At 47.9% G+C, this 22,172-nt stretch overlaps 1 protein-coding gene across 1 annotated transcript in view; it reads right to left on the bottom strand.

Annotated features, from left to right (window-relative positions):
* EVC2 (EvC ciliary complex subunit 2) overlaps nt 1–22,172 on the bottom strand; it is a gene marked incomplete at both ends in the record, with an annotated part of 139,208 nt that overhangs the window by 105,248 nt on the left and 11,788 nt on the right. The window contains 4 exons of the mRNA XM_082838642.1: nt 7,660–7,713; nt 12,540–12,649; nt 18,114–18,300; nt 20,287–20,355. Coding sequence (XP_082694768.1) covers nt 7,660–7,713; nt 12,540–12,649; nt 18,114–18,300; nt 20,287–20,355 — 420 coding nt within the window. The remainder of the gene's footprint in view (nt 1–7,659; nt 7,714–12,539; nt 12,650–18,113; nt 18,301–20,286; nt 20,356–22,172) is intronic.

Raw genomic sequence — 22,172 nt, 5'->3', positions numbered from 1 at the left:
GGGTCCTAAATCCAGTGACTGTATCCTTATAAGGAGAGGGAGATTTGGAGACAGACACACACAGAGAAAAGACTACGTGACCATGGAGGCAGAGATTGGAGTGATGTATCTACAACCAAGGAAGCATTTCCAGGAGCCACTTGAAGCTGGGAAGAAGCAAGGAAGGATTCTTCCCTAGAGTCTTCAAAGGGAGCATGACCCTGCTGACACCTTGATTTCAGTCTTCGAGCCTCCAGAACGGTGAGAGAATAAATTTCTGTTGTTCTAAGTTTTGTGATAATTTGTTATGTCAGCCCTAGGAAACTGAAAAAGTGTGGTATTGCTTTATCTCACTCAATCTTCAGCAATCCTGCAGGGGACGTATTATTCCCATTCCACTGATAGATAAATGGAGATGCAAAGAGATCAGGTAGTTAATCAAAGTCCATAGTTAAAGAGGGACAGACTAGCTCTGCTTAATTCCAAAGTCTGTGTTCTCCCCAGTACATTACACTACTTGCCGTCCAGGGGGCTGTGTGGTTTTCTAAACACATTTTTAGTCTCAACCTCCCACACCGTGGTAGAAGTTACTTGTCTGATGGATGAGAACCAGAAACAGATATTGGGACAGAGTTACAGGCAGGCAGCGTCCACGTACTAAAAAAATCAGGAACAAAACTAACTCATTCTCTCAAAGTCTCCCTCCCTTCCTCCCTTTCCTGCTTTAGGAAGTAGAACAGCCAAGACAAGCCACCTCACTCCTCCTCTTCCCACCTCCACCTTCTCTGAATCTCCACCTTGAGATCTTGCAATTCCTACTTTCCAATACCAGGTGATAAGCAAACCTAGGTAAAGACTGCCTACTTGGGGCAAGCCCACTCACAAGTCCCACTTTCTTCTTTTCAACCTTCTTCATTTACCTCTGTTACTAACTTAAGCTAGGTCCTGATCCCCTGACCTGTCCACAACGCCTCTAGTCTTCAACTTCCCTCCTCCATATAAATGGCCAAAGAAGACTGAATCTCAAGATTTAGCTTTATGGGAAGGAAAATCCCCATAATCGCTCATATCACCATCATCGTCATCATCATCATCACCATCACCATCAACATCACCATCACCACCACCATCATCATCACCATCAACAACACCATCACCACCATCACCATCATCATCACCATCATCATCCTTACCATAACATCACCATCATCACCATCAATACCATCACTATCACCATCATCACCACCATCATTATAGCTAATATGTATTGAGCAGATACTGAGTGCCAAGGATAGTTCCAAGTGCTTTACATGTTTTATCCATTCACTCCCCATGGCAATAGTATAAAGTGGGCACTATTTTAATCCATATTTTACAGATTACAATGCCAAAGTAAAAATAAGTTAAATAAATGGCCCAAGGTCACAGAGCTAACAAGTAACAGACCCAGGATTCACACCCCATGGTCTAGGCAGTAGTCTTCAGACCGCAGCTGCCTCTCCAGGGCTCAGGCTCCAGCCTGGCCTTTTACCAGGAGCCCTGCATTGAGTCATCAGGGGCTTGTGCCGCTGTGAACACTTTGACTCCCTCTCTCAGTATACAGCTCACCCTTTTGCGGTAAGTGACTAGCAGGGCAGAATTTTAGCATTCCTGAGTCTCTGGCTAAAAGCCATCCCTTCAAAACTACACTTAACTATCAATATCTTTATTGAACTTTCATCAGAGGCCAAGTAATTCCTTTTAAATCTTTAGAACAATGCTTTAAATACAGAATTCACACTTCATGGGTACAAAAACCAAGCTTTGCTATAATTCCATTTCCCTGAAAATTTCTATTAAGTGGCTACACCACAATTACTGCCAGGTTTGACTCAATGTTTAGATGTGGTGGTAACCTTTCTTGACAAGGAAAGACAAGGAGGAAAGAGACCCAGGCCCTGCTCCGAGGAGCTCAGCATCCTATAGAGGAATGGCCGGGCACACAGGCTGGGGCGACATGTGTGACTAGGGCAAGGAGAGAAGAGGGGCAGTCCCTAACCCAGCTCAAAGGACAAAGAAGACCTTCCAAGAGGTGACCCGTGGGGAGAGGACAATGAACCACGCCAGGAGGAGGGTGAGCCAGGCAGAGGGAACAACATAGGCAGGACTTGCAGATGGCAAGAGACACAGCCCAGGTCCCAGAGGGCCTTCAAGAGAAGGTTAGGGATTTGCGACATCATCCTACAGGCTTAGGGGACTCCCTACAGGGTTTTAAGCCAGGAAGTAACATGGTCATATCAGTATTTTAGAAAGAGAAAGCCTGGAGGAGGGTAACCTGGATGACACAGCCAATGGAGAAATGATGAGAACCACAAACAATGCTATGGGAAGCAGCAGAACATACTCGTAAAGACCATGGACTTGGGCCCTCATTGCGGGCTCAACTCTCAGCTCCTCCCCTACCACACTGTGGGACCCTGAGCCTTTCCCTCCCTGAGCTGCAGTTTCCCCATCTGTAAAATGAGGGCAAAAATCTTGCAGAAAAATTCCACTGATAATCATTGTAAGTACAGAATTTCAAAGAGCCTATCTACCTTAAACTTCATTATCTAAGAATAAAGAAAAAGAGGTGGCTCAGTGATCCCAGCTGTCTCACCCCCAGAGCCCACACTAACTTTCCTTCTTGTCTCTGGAAAAGGATCCGTTATTATCACCACTTTAATCACATATTAGCTGGTAGCAGATTCCTTTGATGCGTTCCACCACTGCATTTATGAAGAGCAATGCCAGAAAAAAAAAGATTTTCAAAAGAAATGCTTTAAATGCTTAAAATCCGATAACAAGTTACAAGAGCATGAGGAAAGATTGTTTATACAATTTGACTTCAATTATGTAATAAATATATTTATAGACTTGCAGAAGGCAAGAAACTACCATGCTAGCAATGGTTATCTCTGGTGGCGGGGATATGAAGAAATGTTATCTTATTCTTCTAACTTTCTCCTTGTGTCTGTCTGTCTGTCTGTGTGTGTGTCTGTGTGTGTGTGTGTGTGTCTGTGTGTCTGTGTGTGTGGAAGGGTTTTTTGTTTAAAGTGTCCATAATAGACATATATTAAATCCCACCCCCTCCCCAAACCAGGAAAAGTTTGAAGGGGAGAGCATACAGAATGACTTCTCTGAAAGACATTTTAGGAGTAATTTAGTTGAAATCCTTCAACTGCTTGAAGAAGCAGAGGAGTCAGTGACTTGCTGGTCCTTGTCCCACAGCCCTTGAGGGGCAGCTCTGAGGGCAGAGACTCTGATAACTCTGGAAAAAGCAAGAGCTTGAAGGTAACCATAAACAGAGACGATCACACTCACTAACAGAGGTCTGTAAGTTACAATCCAGTGACTAAGGCTTGGACTACAGAAGAAACTGCACAGCACAATTCCATTCCTCAATGTTGTATCAAGCTTCAGGACCTTGGCCAGTTCCCAAAGCCGCTCAGGACCTGAGTTTTTTTCACTCTTAAATGAGGAAGTAAAACTAGATAATCTTTAAAGTCTCCCCCTGGGCAAAAATTCTATTCTGATGTCAACAAAAATGTATTAAGTGCCAACCAGGGGAACAGTCTCAATGTCACAGAGTGACAAGGTTTATCAGATGTCCCAATGCCACTAGATCCCAGCAAGGGGTGCCACCAGCCTGCTTGGGGGATGTGAAGGAATCACAGAGGTGGAGAAAGTTGGTCAGGGTCCTGCAGGATGTTTACGAGCTGCCAGAGGACAGGAAGGAAAGGATCAGCATGTGTAAAACCGGAGCGATGTGGAAACACAGGAACCCCACGGCACAGGGAGCTAGCAGAGGTCACCTTTCCTGATGGAGCCTGAATCCTAACTTAAGGGAATTGGGCTTTATCCAGCAGGCAATGGGGAGCCCCTCCAGAATAGAAAGTGGGCAGGCTTGTGTTTCAGGATGATGGGCTGGAGGGGAGCAGGACTGAACAGGCAGAAGGCTGGTAAGTCATCCAAAGAAGTGATCCAGAGAAGGCAGACGTGATGATATGCGACTGCATGCTTCCAGCCCTCTGAGTTAAACCCAAAGCCAAATGGTTTTGCCAGTGGAGTTACACGTTCCCTCCACTGTGCTCAAGGGCACACACTGTAAATCTCTGTGTTTGAGAAATTCTCATATCGTACATAGCTATCTCCTGAGGCATTCTTTATCTTATTAATGAATAGGAGCTCTTTATAATATATTATAAAGACATTAATCCTTTTTAATGTATGCTGCAAATATTTTCCCAAGTTTACCCCTGACCTTTTTTAATACTGTTTTCAAATGTAAAGTTTTCAACTATTTTGTGTACTCAGACCCATGGTTTTGCCCCATGGTTTATTTCATAGCATATTAACCGATATTTACTCTTTAAAAATTGTTTTATCCATTTAGATTTAAATCTGTTGAGGGAATTCATCTTCATTTTTCTTCCAAAAGATCCTGTCAGTTGCCCCCCAAATTACAAGAAGCTGGAGTGAAGTCCAGCTCAATCAGAACACCTCCACTCAACTACTATCCGTAGGATAAACAAGGTCCTACTGTATAGCACTGGAAACTATACTCAGTATCCTGTGATAAACTACAATGGAAAAGAATACGAAAAAGTATATGTATATGTATAACTGAGTCACTCCACTGTACAGCAGAAATTAACACAACATTGTAAACTGCAAATCAACTATACTTCAATACAATTTTTTTAAAAAAGAACACCTGCACTCAATGTCCGGCATAGGGTGGAGGGATTCTTTTCCTCTCTATTCATCCAGGAGGCAGAAAGGGTAAGAAGACTTCTTGGGGTCTTAGTTGACATCTATCAGTTTCACCCTCAGGAAATTAATAAGAAATTAAGGAGGTGATGGCGTCTCTTTCAAGTGTTGCAGTTCCCAATTTACACAATGGGTTACTCAATGTCTTTGCTTTGTAGTTTTTAACTGCTTGATAAAAATGTCAGAGGAGCTTATACCTCACTGCTGAGTTCCTCCTATTCATCACTGTCACACTTTCCTAGTATAACGACGTTATCTCTGCAGGTGCCCAAGTCAACCATGCTAGAACACACGCTGCAGCTGGCAAGGGCTGAGCCTCCTCCTTACGTATACCTAAAAGGTGCCAGGCACTGTGCTCGAGCCCAGTAAACCTTGGTTCACGTCCAACCGACAGTCAAACAGGCTTAACCTTGACGTCAGATCTTCAGATACATATTTTAGAAACCTCTCCTCCACCCTTAATTAACTCCTTCCTTTAAGATCCAAGTGAATTCTTACCTCCTCCAAGAGGCCTGCCATCCACCCAGCCCGCCCAGCCCACCCTTTCTCCCTTGTCAGTACCCCCAGCACCTATGATCTGTACGTTGGGTCACAACCTCACAAGTTCAGTCACAGCTGATGTACGTGGTTTGTTTGGTTTTTTGCCCTTGTTTAATGTCTCAGTGTGGGGGAGGGATGGTGGGTGATGGTCGATCGGAATCTCCAGGCTGCCTCAGACTCCTCTGCGCCCTAGAATCTTGCGTGGGCCTGACTCACACACCTACAGCACCAGCGCGGCCCTCGTGGGAATTTAAGCTGGAGACCCTGATACATAACATTCTTTTCGCAATTAACACAGAACACTTGCACAGCAGCGTTATTTCTGTGTGAAATAATACTGGTGATGTTTATTGAGCGCTTACAGGATGCAAGGCACTGTGCCGAGTGCTTTGCCTGCATCAATCCGTTTACTTTGACGACCACCCTATGAAGCGGGTACTATTATTATTCTCATTTTACAGCCAGGATACTGAGGTCCAGGGAGGTAAATAATGTGCCCAAGGTCACATACAATCTGTGGAAAAACAGGGATGCAAGTCCCGGCCTCTGGTGCAAGGGCCCGTTGTTCCCACAACACTCTAGGGCCATCACCTGCATATGTCTCATCTCCCCACTCGATAATGACCTCCTTGAACACGGTCCACAGGCAGAGGTCACCTGGCCCAGGGGCCAGCGGGGCTGAAATCCAACCCATTGCTCCACTGCCAAGCCTTGCACCCATGGGTCTGCAGCCCAGGGGGGCCACCTATGCCTGTTTCTCCTGAAGGCAATGAGCTGGAGACAGCCCTGAAGACCTGGGTATGGCTCGTCTCCATCTCTGTGAGAAGGTCTGGGCCACGGAGAAAGGGCTCATAAATACTGATTAAATGAATGTTCTCTGACCTTTATTGCAATCGCGCAGCATTGACAACAATCAGCTCAGTCACGGGATATTTACCCGTTGAGTGCCACCCACAATGTAAGGCACCGTGCGGGATGCAGGAAGGAATCAGACATGGTGCCGCCCGGAGAACTGTCTGCACCCGTGTGCCTGACTCGGGTTTTGTGCCGGCCTCATCTGTGCAGCCATTCGGCTCACTAGGAGGCAGTGTGGCCCACTGCCCAGCAGCAGGGCTCTGGAGCCAAAGGGCCTGGGTTCATATCTTATTCTAACACTACCTGTGCAGAATGGCGTTCACACAGCAGGTCTGAGACTTCCATCCTCTGGGAGGCCTGCTTAAGGTGCTGGGCCTTGGCTGGTGTCTGGGAACTCAGGTTTCAGAGGGTTCCCACCATCTCCTGATAAGAGGGGCTCACAGGGTCTAAACTGTTGGGCAAAGGATGTGGTGTACACTGAATACATGCTGTCCTCCTGGGAGGTACCAGGCAGAGGGTGCCCCGTGCCCAGCTCCCAGTACAAACCCTGGCACTGGGTCTCTAATGAGCTTCCCTGGTAGACAGCACTTCACATGTGCTGTCACAACCTGATGCAGAGGCATTAAGCATGTCCTACGGGTCTCCACTGGGAGAGGACCCTGGAAGCCTGCACCTGGTGTCCTCCAGACCTCGCCCGGAGTCCCTGTTCCCTTTGCTGATTCTGCTTTGCATCCTTTCTCTGTCATAAATCAGCCTGAGTAAGACTATGTGTGCGGTCCTGTGAGCCCTCCTAGGGAATCACTGCACCTGGGAGTGGTCTTGGGAACACTGATACCCTAGCCATGTGACGTTGGGCAAATGACGTGACCTAAGTGTGCCTCAGTTTCTCCATCTATGAAATGGAGGTGATTTAAAATACAATCTCTTCCCTCAGGTTATGGTGAAGATGTCACAATTCAGCAAATGAAGACTGCTTAGGATGCCTGGCACCTAGTAGGTGCTTAAGAAATGTGGAGCATGGTTATATAGTGAATAAACACTTGATGAACATGTGAATGAGTGAATGCATGAGCTGTGGGTGATTGAATGATGAACAAAAATGGAGAAATGTTAATGGTGAACAGCAGAAGCAGGCCTGCAGGGCCCTGGGCAGCTCTGGGAAGACAAAACATGACCACCCACTAGCCGTGGGGTGAACACTGCAGGGCGGGTACCAGCCGGCTGATGGGTGGGTGAGGCCCCAGCCTGTCCAGGCAGTGACCGACCCGTCTTGCCCAGATGAAAGGGTCATCCAGGAAACTAGCCAGACAGCCTCAGGCCACACTGGGGGACCCCAGACTGCACAGAGCCCCCAGCCTTGGCTCGTGTCTGGGAGGCTAAGGCCAGCGGTAGGCTCCTACCCTTGGCTCTGAGGACAGCAAGAGACCACACACCAAAGACATAAAAAGACACACTGGGGGCATAAAGCGGGTGTCCAGGTCAAAGATTTTCTCCTACCGTGATCTTTTCTTCTGTTGTTATGGTGAAAAGGGCTTTTAGCTGGGCTCTGTTCTAGAAAAAGGAAAAAGAAAGCACTTCAGTAAATAGGTTTTCACATCTGAGACACGGGGTAACATTTCGTGTTTCCGACCCACCGACCCACCGTGTCTGGGCCCTTGACTTTGCGGGTGGAGGCTTGTGGAGGTCTTAAAGTCCCTTTGGGGGAAAGGTCTGTGAAATCGTGATGCCTCCTTCTCTCCTAGAGGCGTGTATGAAATCCAAACACCAGTTTCCCTAATTGCCAGGGAAAGCCAGGCAGTGTGCCCTGGTGGTGAAACACTTGGGGTTACGGTCAGGTCGGGCTGGGGTGAGGGATGACCCTGTGACCTGGAGCAGCCGCTTTCGCCCTCTGGGATCTAGTCTGTACCCTTCAGGAAGGGGGAGAGAATCACAGGCTCTGATGGCATTGCTCCAATTGTCAGCTCTCTTTCCAATGCCCCCAACACCCTTAAACCCCAACTCCCTATGTGTCTCCTCCCAATACCTTCTAATACCCCTCTGCTTAGAAAACACAGGAAATGGAAAAATGAAGGGTGAGCGTTATGACTGCTATCTGTCCAGCCATGTAGTATCTGAGGAGACTCAACATGAGATCATACTTCTCCCTGAGGGTAGAGTCAGAATATCTTGCAACTGAAAGGCAGTGCAGGGTAGTCTGGAGGGAACCAGACTACCCCAGTTCATGCCTGGCTCTATCACTCTCCAGCACTCTGGTTTTGGACAAGTTATTGACCTCTCTGTGCCTCAGTTTCCTCATCTGTACAATGGGAATTATATTCAACTCGGAGGGTTGCTGTGAGGATTAATTAGAAGAGTGCCTGGCACATAGGGAGGAGTGCTGTGAAAGTATTACTGCTATTGGGTGTAGCAGGTGGTGATGGGTGGTTGCATCAATGTAGGTAACCTGGCCTAGAGACTTGGAGCCCGAAGTCCAGTGAGCTAGGCAACCCCTGTGTAATCCTATCACGGCCACTTGGAGGCATTTTCCCTTGACCTGAGTGATGGTCCACCTGAGGTAGGAAACCTCCTGATCCATGCCCTACAGTTGTTACAGCAGCCACACTGGGAGCACTGGGGCATCCCAAATGCATCATGGGCCAGCAGGACAAGCTGATGGAGGCTTCCAAGGGAAGTCGAAATGCCACAAGCTTTCCTTTTCAGGAGGGAAATGGACATTTTAAGAAACAAACAAATAAACAAACAAGTCTTTAAAGAAGAGACACCTATGAAGCAATAACTTGGCCCTTTCTGTTCCTGAGTTGTCTGTGCTTTGGAATATTCATGGTGCCCTGTGAGTTTCAGGGTCTCCTGAACTAGTGGGTTCAAAGGCCAGTTTCCTCTCTCTTCACTCCCTCTGGGTCCCTCTTCCCTGTGTTTCCTGACACTCAAAGTCTCAGCAGAAAGGGGCTGAAAGTGTACTTCATCTCTTTGCAAAACATGAATCCTCAGCCCCGCGCCTACATAAACTTCAAGGCTTGAGAAACATGTTTTAGATCACAGCCTGAAGTCAGGAAACATGGACCACGTGAGATCCAGTGATGGTTTTATAAGGTGGGCAGCATGTTTATACAATAAATGGTAAGGAACTGGAGATGAATGTTCTAGATTTTCCCCTTTGACCTCCCTTCATCTAGGTCCTGTCTCATCTACCCTTGTATGAATTTGAGGTGCATGTGTGTATGTGTGCATATCCACATGCATGTGTGTATCCACGTGCATGCGTGTATGTGGGCACATCCACATGCACGTGTATGCATGTGTGTCCACGTGCATGTATGTGTGCATTTCCATGTGCACGTGTGCATGCGCACACACCCACGTGCGCATGTGTGCATGTGTGTACATCCACGTGCACATGTGCGTATCCATGTGCATATACCCACGTGCACATGTGTGTATCCATGTGCATATATCCGTGTGCATCCATGTGCATGTGTGCACATCCACGTGCACATGTGTGCGTGTGTGCACATCCACGTGCACATGTGTGCGTGTGTGTACATCCACGTGCACATGTGTGTATGCATATGCATATATCCATGTGCACATGTGTGCGTCCGTGTGCATATCCACGTGCATGTGTGTGCATGTGTGTGTATCCATGTGCATTATGTGTGCTCATCTGTGTGTGTGCGTTTGAGAAAGTAGTTTCCAGATCTAAACATAATGCATTTCTGACAGTAACTACCTCATGCTGTGAGATTAGTAAGTGGTAACTATTTTTATTACCCTCTCCACTGCTCTCATACCATGTGAAAATGTCAGAACTAGAAGAGATTGTGGGGAGTCTTCCTACCCCTCTCATTTCTCAGGTAGGAAAACTGAAACTCAGAGACACCGAACTGTTCTGAAAACACAGCGAGGACAGCGTTCCCACCTCTGAAATACCAGACACCAGCTCCACACTAACTTGAAGGATTTCAAGTCGGGCACCTGCATTTTTAAATAACTCCTTTATTCTCCCATTTGCAGTGCCAGCCTCTTTATGGCTGACAAGCAGAGTAGACCAATGTTCTCTTGGGGAGTTGTCGTGAGTTTCACTCAAACTTTGATCATGTTCAGCCCCAAATACACTGGACCTTCTTGCCATCCCGCAGGAAGGCCTAGGAGTCACCCAAAGAAACTGTGAAGTCCAAATGGGTGAACCGATTGGAGAACGAGGCATAGGAGCTGCTCACCATTATCAACACTCATCCACTCAGCAAATGCCGGCCTTCCACGGGCCTTTTCTAAGGCAGGGCCAGGAAGGGTGATGCTGACAGTCTAACGCAGCCAGGAACCTACAACACATGGAATCTCCAGGTGGGCAGGGGGGCTCTCCGCTCTGTCTACAGAACTGCCCAGAGAGCACCTGAAGGCTTGGAAGGGGACGGAAAGAAACTGCAGGCCACGTGCAAATATAAAATCACCTCTTTTATCCCCACAAGAGACTGGAGACTATAGAACAATCTCCCTTTTACTGATGAGAAACTAGAGGCTCAGAGAAGTTAAAAAAGAAAACAACCACACCTGCCCAAGAACCATTAGTTCACTGATCCTATTCATTCGTTCACTCAACAAATATTTACTGAGCAACTAGTGTGGGTGGGGCTCTATTTTTGGCACTGAGAACACACCTGGGAATAGGGCCAATGGGGTCCCTGGTCTCATGGAGTGACATCCTAGTGGCGGATGGGGGTTTACTGGGGGGATGGGGTTGACATGACACAGACAGGCACCAAGCAAAGCAATGGACAGGACCCGTCAGGGGGTGACAGCCAAGGAGGTCGCCCTGAGGTGAGAGGCCCCGGACCTCATGCCTCCTGCTGCCCCACCAGCCTCCCCAGGCTCTTCTGGGAGGTGAAGCCGCCCTGGCCTAACGTCCCCTCCCTACACGAGGAGGTGGAGGCTTCCAATTTCACTGGGTTTCTGAGTTTCTCACTGTTGGTTTCTGACTGTTGCCTTATCTTAAATTTTGATTTTAACATATTTGGTTTCCTCTCCTTTGAAATTCAGATGGTATTTCTTCTGGGCCATTTTATCTCCATTTTTGTATCCTTCGTCCTCTGTTCTTGACTTTGCACTTAATTGTGTTCAGAGACATCTGTCTTTTCTGACAGTTTTATACAGTTTTCTCATATCTGGTCTTTACCTTTTGGGAATCTTTCATTTTATTTAATTTTATCCAGGACTATTTTTCTTATTGCAGAAGAAACACTGCACACAGGCTCCCCAGCCTTGGATGGATCCGGCAGCTGTGGGGTCCAATATTGATTCTGCCACGTGACCTGGGGCAGTCACCCTTGGAGCCTCATTTTCTAAGTCTATTATAAAAGGTACTTTCTCCAGGGACTGAAATCAGAACAAAATGACCAGAGTAACTAGAGCATGAGCTCCTTGATCTCGAGGCCGGAGATCTTGATAATACTGTCTTGACAATACAGACAATACCGGTGATGAACTCTGGAAGGAGAGCTGGGCAGGAAGCATCAGAACCTCTCCACTCCCAATATCTCCGGCCTCGAGCGGAGCACAGATCTCCTCCTCTGTATTCCCAGAAGTGTACAGCATGTACCAAGGGTCATGCAACCAACCACATTCACTGCCTACGTGGATTAACAAAAAAGTGAATGGAAAATGAAGGTGCTAATAGTAATGGGCTTACAGGTTAAATCACGTCCCCCCAAAATCCATACGTTGAAGCCCTAATCCCCAGTATTTCAGAATGTGTCTGTATTTGGAGACAACCTTTACAGACGTGATTAAGGTAAAATGAGACCACCAAGGTGAACTCTGATCTCACCTGAAAAGTGTCCTTAAAAGAAGAGGACACTAGGACACAGACACACAGAGAGGCGCGACCATGTGAGGACACAGGGAGAAGACAGCCATCTACAAGCCAAGGACAGAGGCCTCAAAAGGAACCAACCCTGCCCACACCTTCCAGCTTCTGGACTTCCAGCCTCCAGGACTGTGAACAAACAAATTTCTGTTGTTTTTGAGCCATCTGGTCTGTGGTACTTTTTCACAGCAGCTCTAGCAAACCAATACAAATGGGAGATATTTGGTTGAGTGCTTACTACGCCCAAGACACAGCGATGAGAAATTAACATCTATCGTTTACATATCTTGATAATCAGGTCCACAGAAGTTAAAGTAATTAAGGTCACAAGGAGCTTCGAGGGAGCCTGATTCATGGTGAAGTGCGTGAGATTCCAGGGCCTGCGCATTCATCCAGAATTGGGTATCACTGAACAAATGAAGGATGGAACGAAGAAAAGAATGAACTAACAGATGTTGTGTCCAGGGTTTCTAAAACAACAGTGACAAGAAAGAAATCAAAGTAACAAAGACAATACCGGTGACGAACTCTGGAAGGAGAGCTGGGCAGGAAGCATCAGGACCTCTCCACTCCCAACGTCTCTGGCCTCGAGTGATGCTGTGTAGCTGACGGAGAAGGAGTCTCCAACTGCTCAGAGAGAAGGCACATGTGGGTCAAGAACGGGGCCCCTGCCACACCCCAGACACAGCCAAGCAACCAGAGGCGGCTGGCATCACAGCTGACAGTGGCAACAAGAGCCCCTTTGATCTCACGTACTTTCTATCAGGGAGAAGAAACTGGGCAGGTGTGCTCTTGGACCCCCTCTTTTTTCACTTGGAAGGGCTGTCAGCACCCTTACAAGGAGCTTTACCTGGGTTCCACTCCATCCTGGGGCTGGGCAGCCAGTCCTCCTAATTCAGGATGTCATACACTTAGGAAATCCAGAACGTTTTTGTTTTGTTCTGAATCCAGGTGGGGACCTATTTGTTCCCAATGATCCCATCCACACAATGATGGGACAGAGTTTTTATAGGACTTTTGGGCGACACTAGCTGCCGCTTTGACACCTCCAGCTGGTTCTGAAAGCCCAGCACACAGCACAGGGAAGCAGTGCCAGACTGGGCCCGGGAGGGGGCAGTGGAGGTCACTCAGGCTCACGTAGGGTCTCCTCCAACCTCATGGTCTCTGGCTGGCCTTCGATGGCTTAGTTACACAAACAGAGAAGCTTCCTAGGAGACGGGGTTTCTGACTCAAAGCTCCCCTTAGTCAGAAGCCAGGACTGGTTAGAAGAAGACGGCTCTGCTATAGGGAGGGGCCACACTCAGTCACACCCCCAGGTGAACAAGCAGGCTCTGGAGGCATGGGTGGAAAAAGAGGGACCCCCAAAGAAAGCGGGTGACAGGGTGGCCACCACTGCAGGTTTCCAGTTTTGTAGGAGGCAGGGATGTCTCAGCCCCACCTTCTGGAGGTAGAGCCGGCGTGCCCTGGGGACCCTTCTGTCTGATGTTGGAAATAGACTGTGCCCACTGTAACTACTAAAGGCGGAGTTCTTCCACTGAGCTGACGTTCTCAGGTGGGCTCCAGATATCCAGCAGAAACCGAAGGCACCTGTGAACTAAAGCAACATCTGTCCTTGCTCTTTCTGACGGATGGCTCTAAGCCCCAGCCATGGCCTGGGGAGGATGCTGAGTGCTGCTTTGGGGACACGGCCGTGCCTGTCCAGAGGCTCAGACTGGCGGCTGGTTGTCTGAATAGGGTGGATGTGGAAATGAGATTGTGATACTTTTTTTTTTTTTTTTTTTTCGGTACGCGGCCCTCTCAATGTTGTGGCCTCTCCCGTTGCGGAGCACAGGCTCCGGACGCGCAGGCTCAGCGGCCATGGCTCACGGGCCCAGCCGCTCTGCGGCATGTGGGATCCTCCCGGGCCGGGGCACGAACCCGTGTCCCCTGCATCGGCAGGCGGACTCCCAACCACTGAGCCACCAGGGAAGCCCAAGATTGTGATACTTTTTTTTAAAAAAAAAAACAGCTTTGAGATAAAATTTATACATCACCCAATTCACCTGTTCTAAGCCTGAGATTTAGAGAATTTTGTATACTTACAGAGTTGTACAGCCATCACCACAGTCTGATTTCAGAACATCCTTATCACCCTAAAAAGTAGCCTGGTGCCCAATGGCAGTTACTCTCCATTGCCACCCCCAGCCCTAGGCAACCACTATTCCACTTTTTGGGGACTAATTGGCCTTTTTGGACATCTCATAGAAATGAACTCATACAAGCTGTGTTCTTTGTGTCAGGTTTCTTTTCCTTGAGGTTCGTACACGTCGTAGCGTGTACCAATGCTTCATTCCTTTCTACTGCAGAGTAATATCCCACCGTATGGATAGACCACATTTTGTTTATATGATACTCTCATGTCCCTTACCTCCATGGAAATTTTTAAAAGTGAAACATATGAAAAAATTGGGGTTCAATGAATTTCAGCTTCTGAGTCAAGAAGCTGCACCCTTCTGCTGAAGGAACCCCAACTCCTCCCAGCATCAACAACCATCAGGGGGAGTCTGGACAGAATAAACCAATGGGAAGATGGTCTGGGGAACCTTAATTTAAGAATTTTGACTGTGGACTTCAAAACTTACAAGGGCAAAGATTTTGATCTCAGATTTTAATTCCTTTTGGACTTGAATATATTTGGATTTCTATCCATCAGGGATTCATTCCTGAACTTTTCATTTCTCTGGGAGAATTTGCAAAAGGGAGGTGCTGGCAGGTCATTGTTGGAGGATCTTGATGCGAATGAACTCAGGGTTGTCCTCGAATCATACTGCAAAACCCCTGACATACTTTGTTTAATAGCGTAGCGGGATGTGATCTGAATGGGCTTTAGAATTAGGGAGAATTTCCAGCCTTGGGTCTGGAGTATCCTTTGAGTTTATTTCAATAATGTAACACTCGAGTCATTTCCAAAACCTTCATGGGGCAGGAAAAAAGATTTCTTCCACCAACCAGCAGTCCCAGAGGGACACACGCAGGGGCAACGAATAGGGGTTTGGGGGAGCAGCGCTGTCCTGAGTCCCGACCAACAGCTGTTCTCCTTCCCCAGGGCACTAGTCACCCCCCTGGCAATCCTCAGATTAACTAGAAGCCCAGTGGGTTTGGAGAACAAAACGACGGAGATCGGCAAGGGAAGCACATACCCACCACCCTTGAGGTTTCTGTCCCTGAGCATGGGTGCCCCACCTGAAACAGGGCTGGCCTCTCCCTGCCCCTCTCTCACTGAGCAGTGCACGCATCCGATGGAAAGTTTGGGTATGCATTGCCAGTCAGCCTATCTTACTCGTGGGAGTGGGCTACTGGCAGAAAGCAGGACTTGGCTTGCTTTTTTGTCAGGATGGGGGAGCCATCCCAACATGTCCAGTGGGTGACAAAGCCTGTCCAACTCTGCTGGTCAGTCAGCCAGCCCACCTGATCTCACCTACACTTGTCCTCTGACTCTGTCTGTACCTGTATCAGGGGTGATATTTTATCCCTAATACGCTATAATGTGCTTCGTCTCTCAATGTACTGAGACCTCAAAAAGATGTAAAGAAAAGAGGAGAAATTAGCACTGAGCCTGTGGAATCCCTAAGATTTTTGTTTTAAAAATCTTCAACATTTTAACTTTGTGTATAATGATAAAAGTTAGATCATAAAGATAAGCTGATAAAGATTAAATTGCTAATTAAAATGATAATACCGGTGAAGGTCATTATAATCAGACCTGGCAGTGATTTTATCACCCTCAAAATGTCTGCAGGACATCAACCAGTTGATCCCCAAATGGTGTCCTGAGACAGATGGAAAGTACAATATTTCCTGTTGCAGACAGAAGAGAAAACTGAGACTGACGGAGACGAAGTGACTCGTTTAGGGTAGGAAGCCACCCATCCCTCTTGGACCTGTGGCTCTTTTAGAGCAGCAAATGATGATGATGATGAAAATGATATTGATATTGTCAGAGCATCAATGAGCTGGGGTCGGATGGGTCATTTGATTCTGTAGTTCTATACTTATTCTTTGGGAAAAAAGTTTCATGCCACTAAGTTGAAAACCAATGTCATATCCCTTGAGATTGCGGTAAGTTACAGACAAACATAGTTTGGATATTACTCTCAGGGCATGTAGAATCCAGTAGGCAGAGGTAAGGCGAGGGCATACATACAATAATATACAGTCACAAGAGTAAACATAGTTGGCAGCGGCTGGGAGGCGGGGGGCAATGGAGTTGCTATTCAATGGGGATAGAGTTTCAGTCAGGCAGGATGAAAAAGTTCTACAGATCTGCTGTACAACAGTTAACAGTACGGTACTGTACACTTAAAAGCTTGTGAAGAGGGCAGATCTTATGTGTTTTTTACCAAACACAAAAATAAAAAATAAAGATAATCACAACAAAATAGCCATGGACTTGGGAGCACTTCCCACGGGCCAGGCTGTGTTGCTTTTCATGAATGAACTAGCTTAGGACTCCCTGAAGTGTGTCACCAGCACCCACAGTTCACAGGAGCAGAGGCTGAGGTTCAAGGGTGTGCAGAGCTCATGTGCTGGGGTGGAAGTCAGTGAGTTCATGCATGAAGTGCCTGGGTGGTCCAGGCTCCAAGCAGGTGAATTGCAGGAGGGGCAGGTGAATGAGATGCAGGGAAGGAGAGAAGGACCCTCCAGACGGACACAAGAGCAGGAGCTGATGCCGAGCCATGGGAGAAAAGTGACAAGTTCAGTCCGCAGGAGCATGGACTACAAAACACCACTGGAGCAACAAGACAAGAGAGGCAAGCCACACTGGAGCAGGCAGAGCGCCAGGCCACATCACCTCGTCTCGCCTCTGCAACAGCTCTACGAGGCTGTTATACGCATGCCACATCTGGAGTTCAGAGACGGTGATTTACAGGGGCCACACAGCTCCAAAATGGCGAAGTTAGGAGTCAAGCTAGGTCTGTCTGAGACCGAGTCTGTGCTCTGCTTACAGCCCCACGTTCTTTTCTCTGAGCACCAGTTTAAGAATTAGGGGGATTTATTTTTACATCATTGAAGAAAGGCACTGAAGATCATTTAGCTGGGATGTATCATACACTTTTTATGACACTGCTTAAACCAGAGCCAGCAAAGAGGTCATTACTTGTGGGCCAACTCCACTGGTGGCTTCTGTCAATAATATGGTGTTAAGAAGGATTCTGAGGCTTCATCTAGACTCAGAGAGAAAGAGTGGTGGGATTGATGAGCAACGTGGGCCATCTGTATGGAAGTGGAGAGGTCAGTAAGAGTCCCAGGCGTGTGAGAGGCACTAGAGCATCCTGGGTACGGGGTGGATGGAGGAATCCAGACTTTCTGAGTTTGAATCTCAGCCTTGAGTGCCAGTCCTATGGCCTTGGGCAAGTTCCTAACCATCTTAGTCTCTTTATCTGAAGACAGAGCACGTACTCAGAATAAAAGAAATCTCACCTTCCTAGGAAAACTGACAGTTCTGAAGTCATAGTAACAACTGCATCCAGAATTGGTTTTAAATCTCCTTAATTAACCAATGACAACTCGCCTCAGGAAACACATCTCTGAAAGCCAATGAGTGACGGTGTCATATCTTGAAAGGGAGCCAATCAGTAGCGGAGTTACTCCCATGAACACGCCTGAACAGGCTTGAACATGTCAAGAGCATGCTTCCAGGGCTGATGTCAGACCACGCCCATGTCTGTCCAGCACTCCCCAAAACAAGCTCTTCATTTTACTGAGTAATGGTCATTTTGGTCATCTGGATGATGGATATATTGGGGTTCACTCTAATCTCTGTGCATGTTTGAAATTTTTCATAATAAATGTTGAATATATATATATTTCAAAAACTCTTTCCCCAAATCCCACCTCTCTCAACCTAAGTGACAAGCCAGCTACCTGGCTGCAGATACTGAGCAGTGGCCTCCTCCTCTGATGCCCTGATAGTACAATCCGTTGTGAGGACCAACTGCATGAACACATGTCACGTGTCTAAGAAGATGCCTGCTGCACATCCCGTGCTCTGTGAGGATCTGTACGTATTTTCATCATTTTCCACCCCTGACTTCATACACATGGCTATTACCTTGCAGAAACTTCTTCCTGAAAGCCTGGAACCCTCTGGAGGTCTGGTTTCCAGCCGACTCCCTAACGGTGAGGCCGGTGATGTTGTCCAGTAAGAGCAGGTCAGAGAGGTTGGCAGCCGCGGGCGTCCTGGTGTTGTTCACAGACAGTCGCACATGAGCTGTCGGCCACTCGCTCTGCACGGACACCTAGGACAGGAGGCAAAGTGAGGATGGGCTTGCTGGCAAACCCGACTTCCCAAAACGAGGCCCCAGCTCAACCTGTGCCCGTGGGAGGGGATTAAGGTCTCACAAAGGTTCTAGAATTTATCAGGTTTGATTTCAAAGGCCCCAGGAGAATTTTGACTCCCGCTTGCCAAGATGTTGCTCAGAGATCATTTCAAAGAAACCGGGACCCTGAAATGCAGTGAAATGATGCCCACAGAGAAACTTAGAAGAAAAAACAGCCACGCACAGGACCACAGTCAGGCTGGGGAGATTGTGACAACTGGTGTCCCCAGGAAAAGCAAATAGTGGCTCCTTCTTACTCTACTAGTTTGAAGATTCAGCCCCAGCCAGTCCAGGGCCTCTGACTGCCATCTGATCTCCAGGTTTGCCCCAAGCTGGTCTCCTGTCTCCCGGCCAGTCGCCCCCTTCAGGGTTCTGCCTGCCCATGTGTTTGAATAGCTCAGGGCTATGGAGTTCCCTGGCGGCCTAGTGGTTAGGATTCCAGGCTTTCACTGCTGTGGCCTAGGTTCAATCCCTAGCCCGGGAACTGAGATCCCCCAAGCCATGTGGTGAGGCCAGAAAAATAAAAAAAGTTAAATGAATAGCTCAGCTATTCAAAGCCAATGGCCCACCAGCAGCCTGGCTCCCCACCTGGCCTCTGCGACGTTGCCCTGCTCCCTCTCTCGAACCCTATCTCCCACCAGTCCTGCCCTTCCTTCATCCCAGCTCTGCTGAAAGAGACACAGGAGCTGAGAAAAGAGAGGGCAGCCATGTATGTCCCAAGAAGAGTGAGCTCTGGAACATAATAAATGAAAAAAGCAAGTTGTAAAACTTCGGGTATGGAATACTGGCACCAACGTAAAAAGGGGAAGAAGGAAGGTATGTGTATGTACCTACGTGCATACGCACAGACACACACACACACACACTCATAACTGAGTGCATGTGGCAGGAAACATCTTTAGAAGGACACAGGAGAAACTGGTAGTACCAATTTTATCCAGGAAGAGGAGCAAGACAGCTGAGGGCTTGGGCTGAAATGAGGGCTGTGCAGTACATGGTCAGCTCAGCAGGCTTGGATTGTCCAAACCTTGCACATCCCAAAGAGAGGACCAGCTCCTGGGAGACTAACCTCTAAAGCCCTTGGCATATCCTGCCTGATAAGAGTGTCTTTATATCCTACGGCTTTGGGCCGCCCCAGGTAGTCTCTGCAAACAATGTGGTTCACGGTGAGAGCCTTGGGCCAAGCTATGCTCAGGTGACCTGAATAACGGAGGTCAGCGACATGGGTGCTCCATGCCTACGTGGTGGATCCTTAATAAAAATCCTGGATTCCATGGCTTGGGTGAGCATCCCTGGTTGCTGCCACACATCATTGCTGGGCAAATTAAACGCCGTTCCTTCAACTCCACCAGGAGAAGACTGGCTGTCTTGGGTCTGGTGTCCCCAGAACTCTGTCCTATGTGCCTTTTGCTTTGCTGACTATAATCTATATCATTTTGCTGCTATAAACTGTAACTGTGTGTAGAACCGCTTTTCTGAGTTCTGTGAGTCCTTCTAGGGAAGCATTGAACCTGAGGGTGGTCTCGGGGACCCTCAACACAGGATCATGTGAAAGCCATCTCATGAGATTAGTAAGGGTCAAAGACCTAAAAGACATTAAGTGAGTTTTTTAAACTGTCGGGCATCATATCAATGTTAAAATCTGAGAGAAAATATATACTTTCTCATTTTAAATGATCACAGAGGATTTTCACTGCCAATAATTTTATTGTTACCAAAAAATCTTAGTCCTGGTGCTGCCATATAAAATATAAGATCCCTGTGGGTCGCATCATCACCCGTGTGCAGACATGGGTAGATAACCACGTGATTCACCAATTCTTTAAATACATAACTCTGCTAATATATGATTTGGGCAAATTCAATTATTTTCTCTTTAAGTATAAACTACCTATGAATACTCACCACTGCACATTTCTGAAAAATTACCCCATTCTCAGAAGTTCCTTGAATGTCTCTTGAAATGTCTCCATACTACAATAAAATATAGAAATCATTAGAAAATGAAAAATATTTCGTGCTACATTTGTCAAGTAAAAGTACAAGATGAACTTTATTTTTTTTTTTTTTTGCGTTACGCGGGCCTCTCACTGTTGTGGCCTCTCCCATTGCGGAGCACAGGCTCCGGACGCGCAGGCTCAGCGGCCATGGCTCACGGGCCCAGCCGCTCCGCGGCATGTGGGATCTTCCCGGACCAGGGCACAAACCCACGTCCCCTGCATCGGCAGGCGGACTCTCAACCACTGCGCCACCAGGGAAGCCCAAGATGAACTTTTAAAAGGGCCAGGCAGAGGGGTTACTTCTGCTGGTGTAGTAACTCCCATCAATCCTGAAGATTTTTTTAAAAGGAGTATTACAGGACTGGAACTTAAAACCTATGAGGGAAGAAGAACGTGGACATGGATCACACGGGGTTATGTCCTGGTCTGGGGTGCGTGTCAATGACACCATTGTCACAGGGACTCAGCAAACCAGGGTTGACACTTCAGCAGGAGGAAGGTGAGCAGAGCTATGGAAAGGTCCTTTAAGGACTGCACGCATGTCCTGTGTGGGGTACACCAGCCACACAGCAGGGACTGCGCGAACGTGGACCACAGCATGTCGGGGCACCTCCCATGAGCTGGATGCATCATCAACAGGGAGAGAATCAACCTGGGATTGGGCTCCTCCAGCCCCACGATGGCTCCCCTGGAAGGGCACCAGTGGAAAGCCAGAGCTCGCCCACCAGATGCCAGCCCCGCTGCCCCTCGTAATCACAACCGGTCCCTGCTCATTTCCGCCCTTGCCAAATGCCCCGTGACCCCAGGCCATGCCTCCCCGCTGTCTGCCCTGCCCCCCTCCATCTGCAGTGGGTGGGGCCATACTCTCGATCACAGACCACGGCAGCTCTCAGCGATACCAACGATCATAACAATGGCTACTCTTTCCCAAGTGCCAGGCGTATGCCCATCACTGTACACACATGAATTCTATTACTCCCATTTTACAGAGGAGGAAACTAAGCCTCATGAGGGTTAACGCACTTGCCCAAGGCTGCATAGGCAGGAAGCTTGGACTCCACCCCAGGCTGTGTGCTCTGTATCCTATGATCCTCCCACACCACACACCCCTCTCCAGAGCGTGACCCTCTCATTGTACAGAAGCGAACAAAGACACAGAAAGGGGAAGTGATGTTCCTGAGAACACGCTGACCACATGCAGCAGCATAAGCTGACCAGGCCTCCGATTCCAGTTGAGTCTCTGTCCACGACCCCACCCTCGTGCTCTGACGTGCCAGGCCCCCAGTGAGTCCTTGAGGGCAGACGCCTGGCTTTCTACTCTTCTGATCCCCACACAGCATCTTGCAAACGACAATTGAACAAACATTGTTGGGCAAAGACACACAGGAGGGGGGATGGAGGTGCTGCCGAAAGAGGGGTTGAGTCCCCTGTCGCTGGAGAGGGTTGGAAAGACGATGACCAACATGGTGGGTTGAATGTGGCTCCACGTCCTAAAGCCCAGAACCTGGGAATGTCACGCTATTTGGAAAAGGGGTCTTTGAAGATGTAATTGAGCCAAGGCTCTCAAGATGAGATCATTCTGGATTTAGGTGGATTGGATTTAGCTAGGCCCTAAATCCAATGACAAGTGTCCTTATCAGTGACAGAAAAGAAGAATACACACCCACAGAGAAGAGGCCACAAGAAGGTGGAAACAGAGTGATAGTAAATGTTACACGTCAACTGGCTGGGCCATGGTACCCAGCCATGGTACCGAGATATTTAGTCAAACACGTCCAGATGTCACTGTGA

The sequence above is a fragment of the Leucopleurus acutus genome (genome assembly GCF_964270905.1).
Source record: "Leucopleurus acutus genome assembly, chromosome: 4".
In the NCBI taxonomy this organism is placed as follows: Eukaryota; Metazoa; Chordata; class Mammalia; order Artiodactyla; family Delphinidae; genus Leucopleurus; species Leucopleurus acutus.
This window is presented reverse-complemented; position numbering and strand designations above follow the sequence as displayed.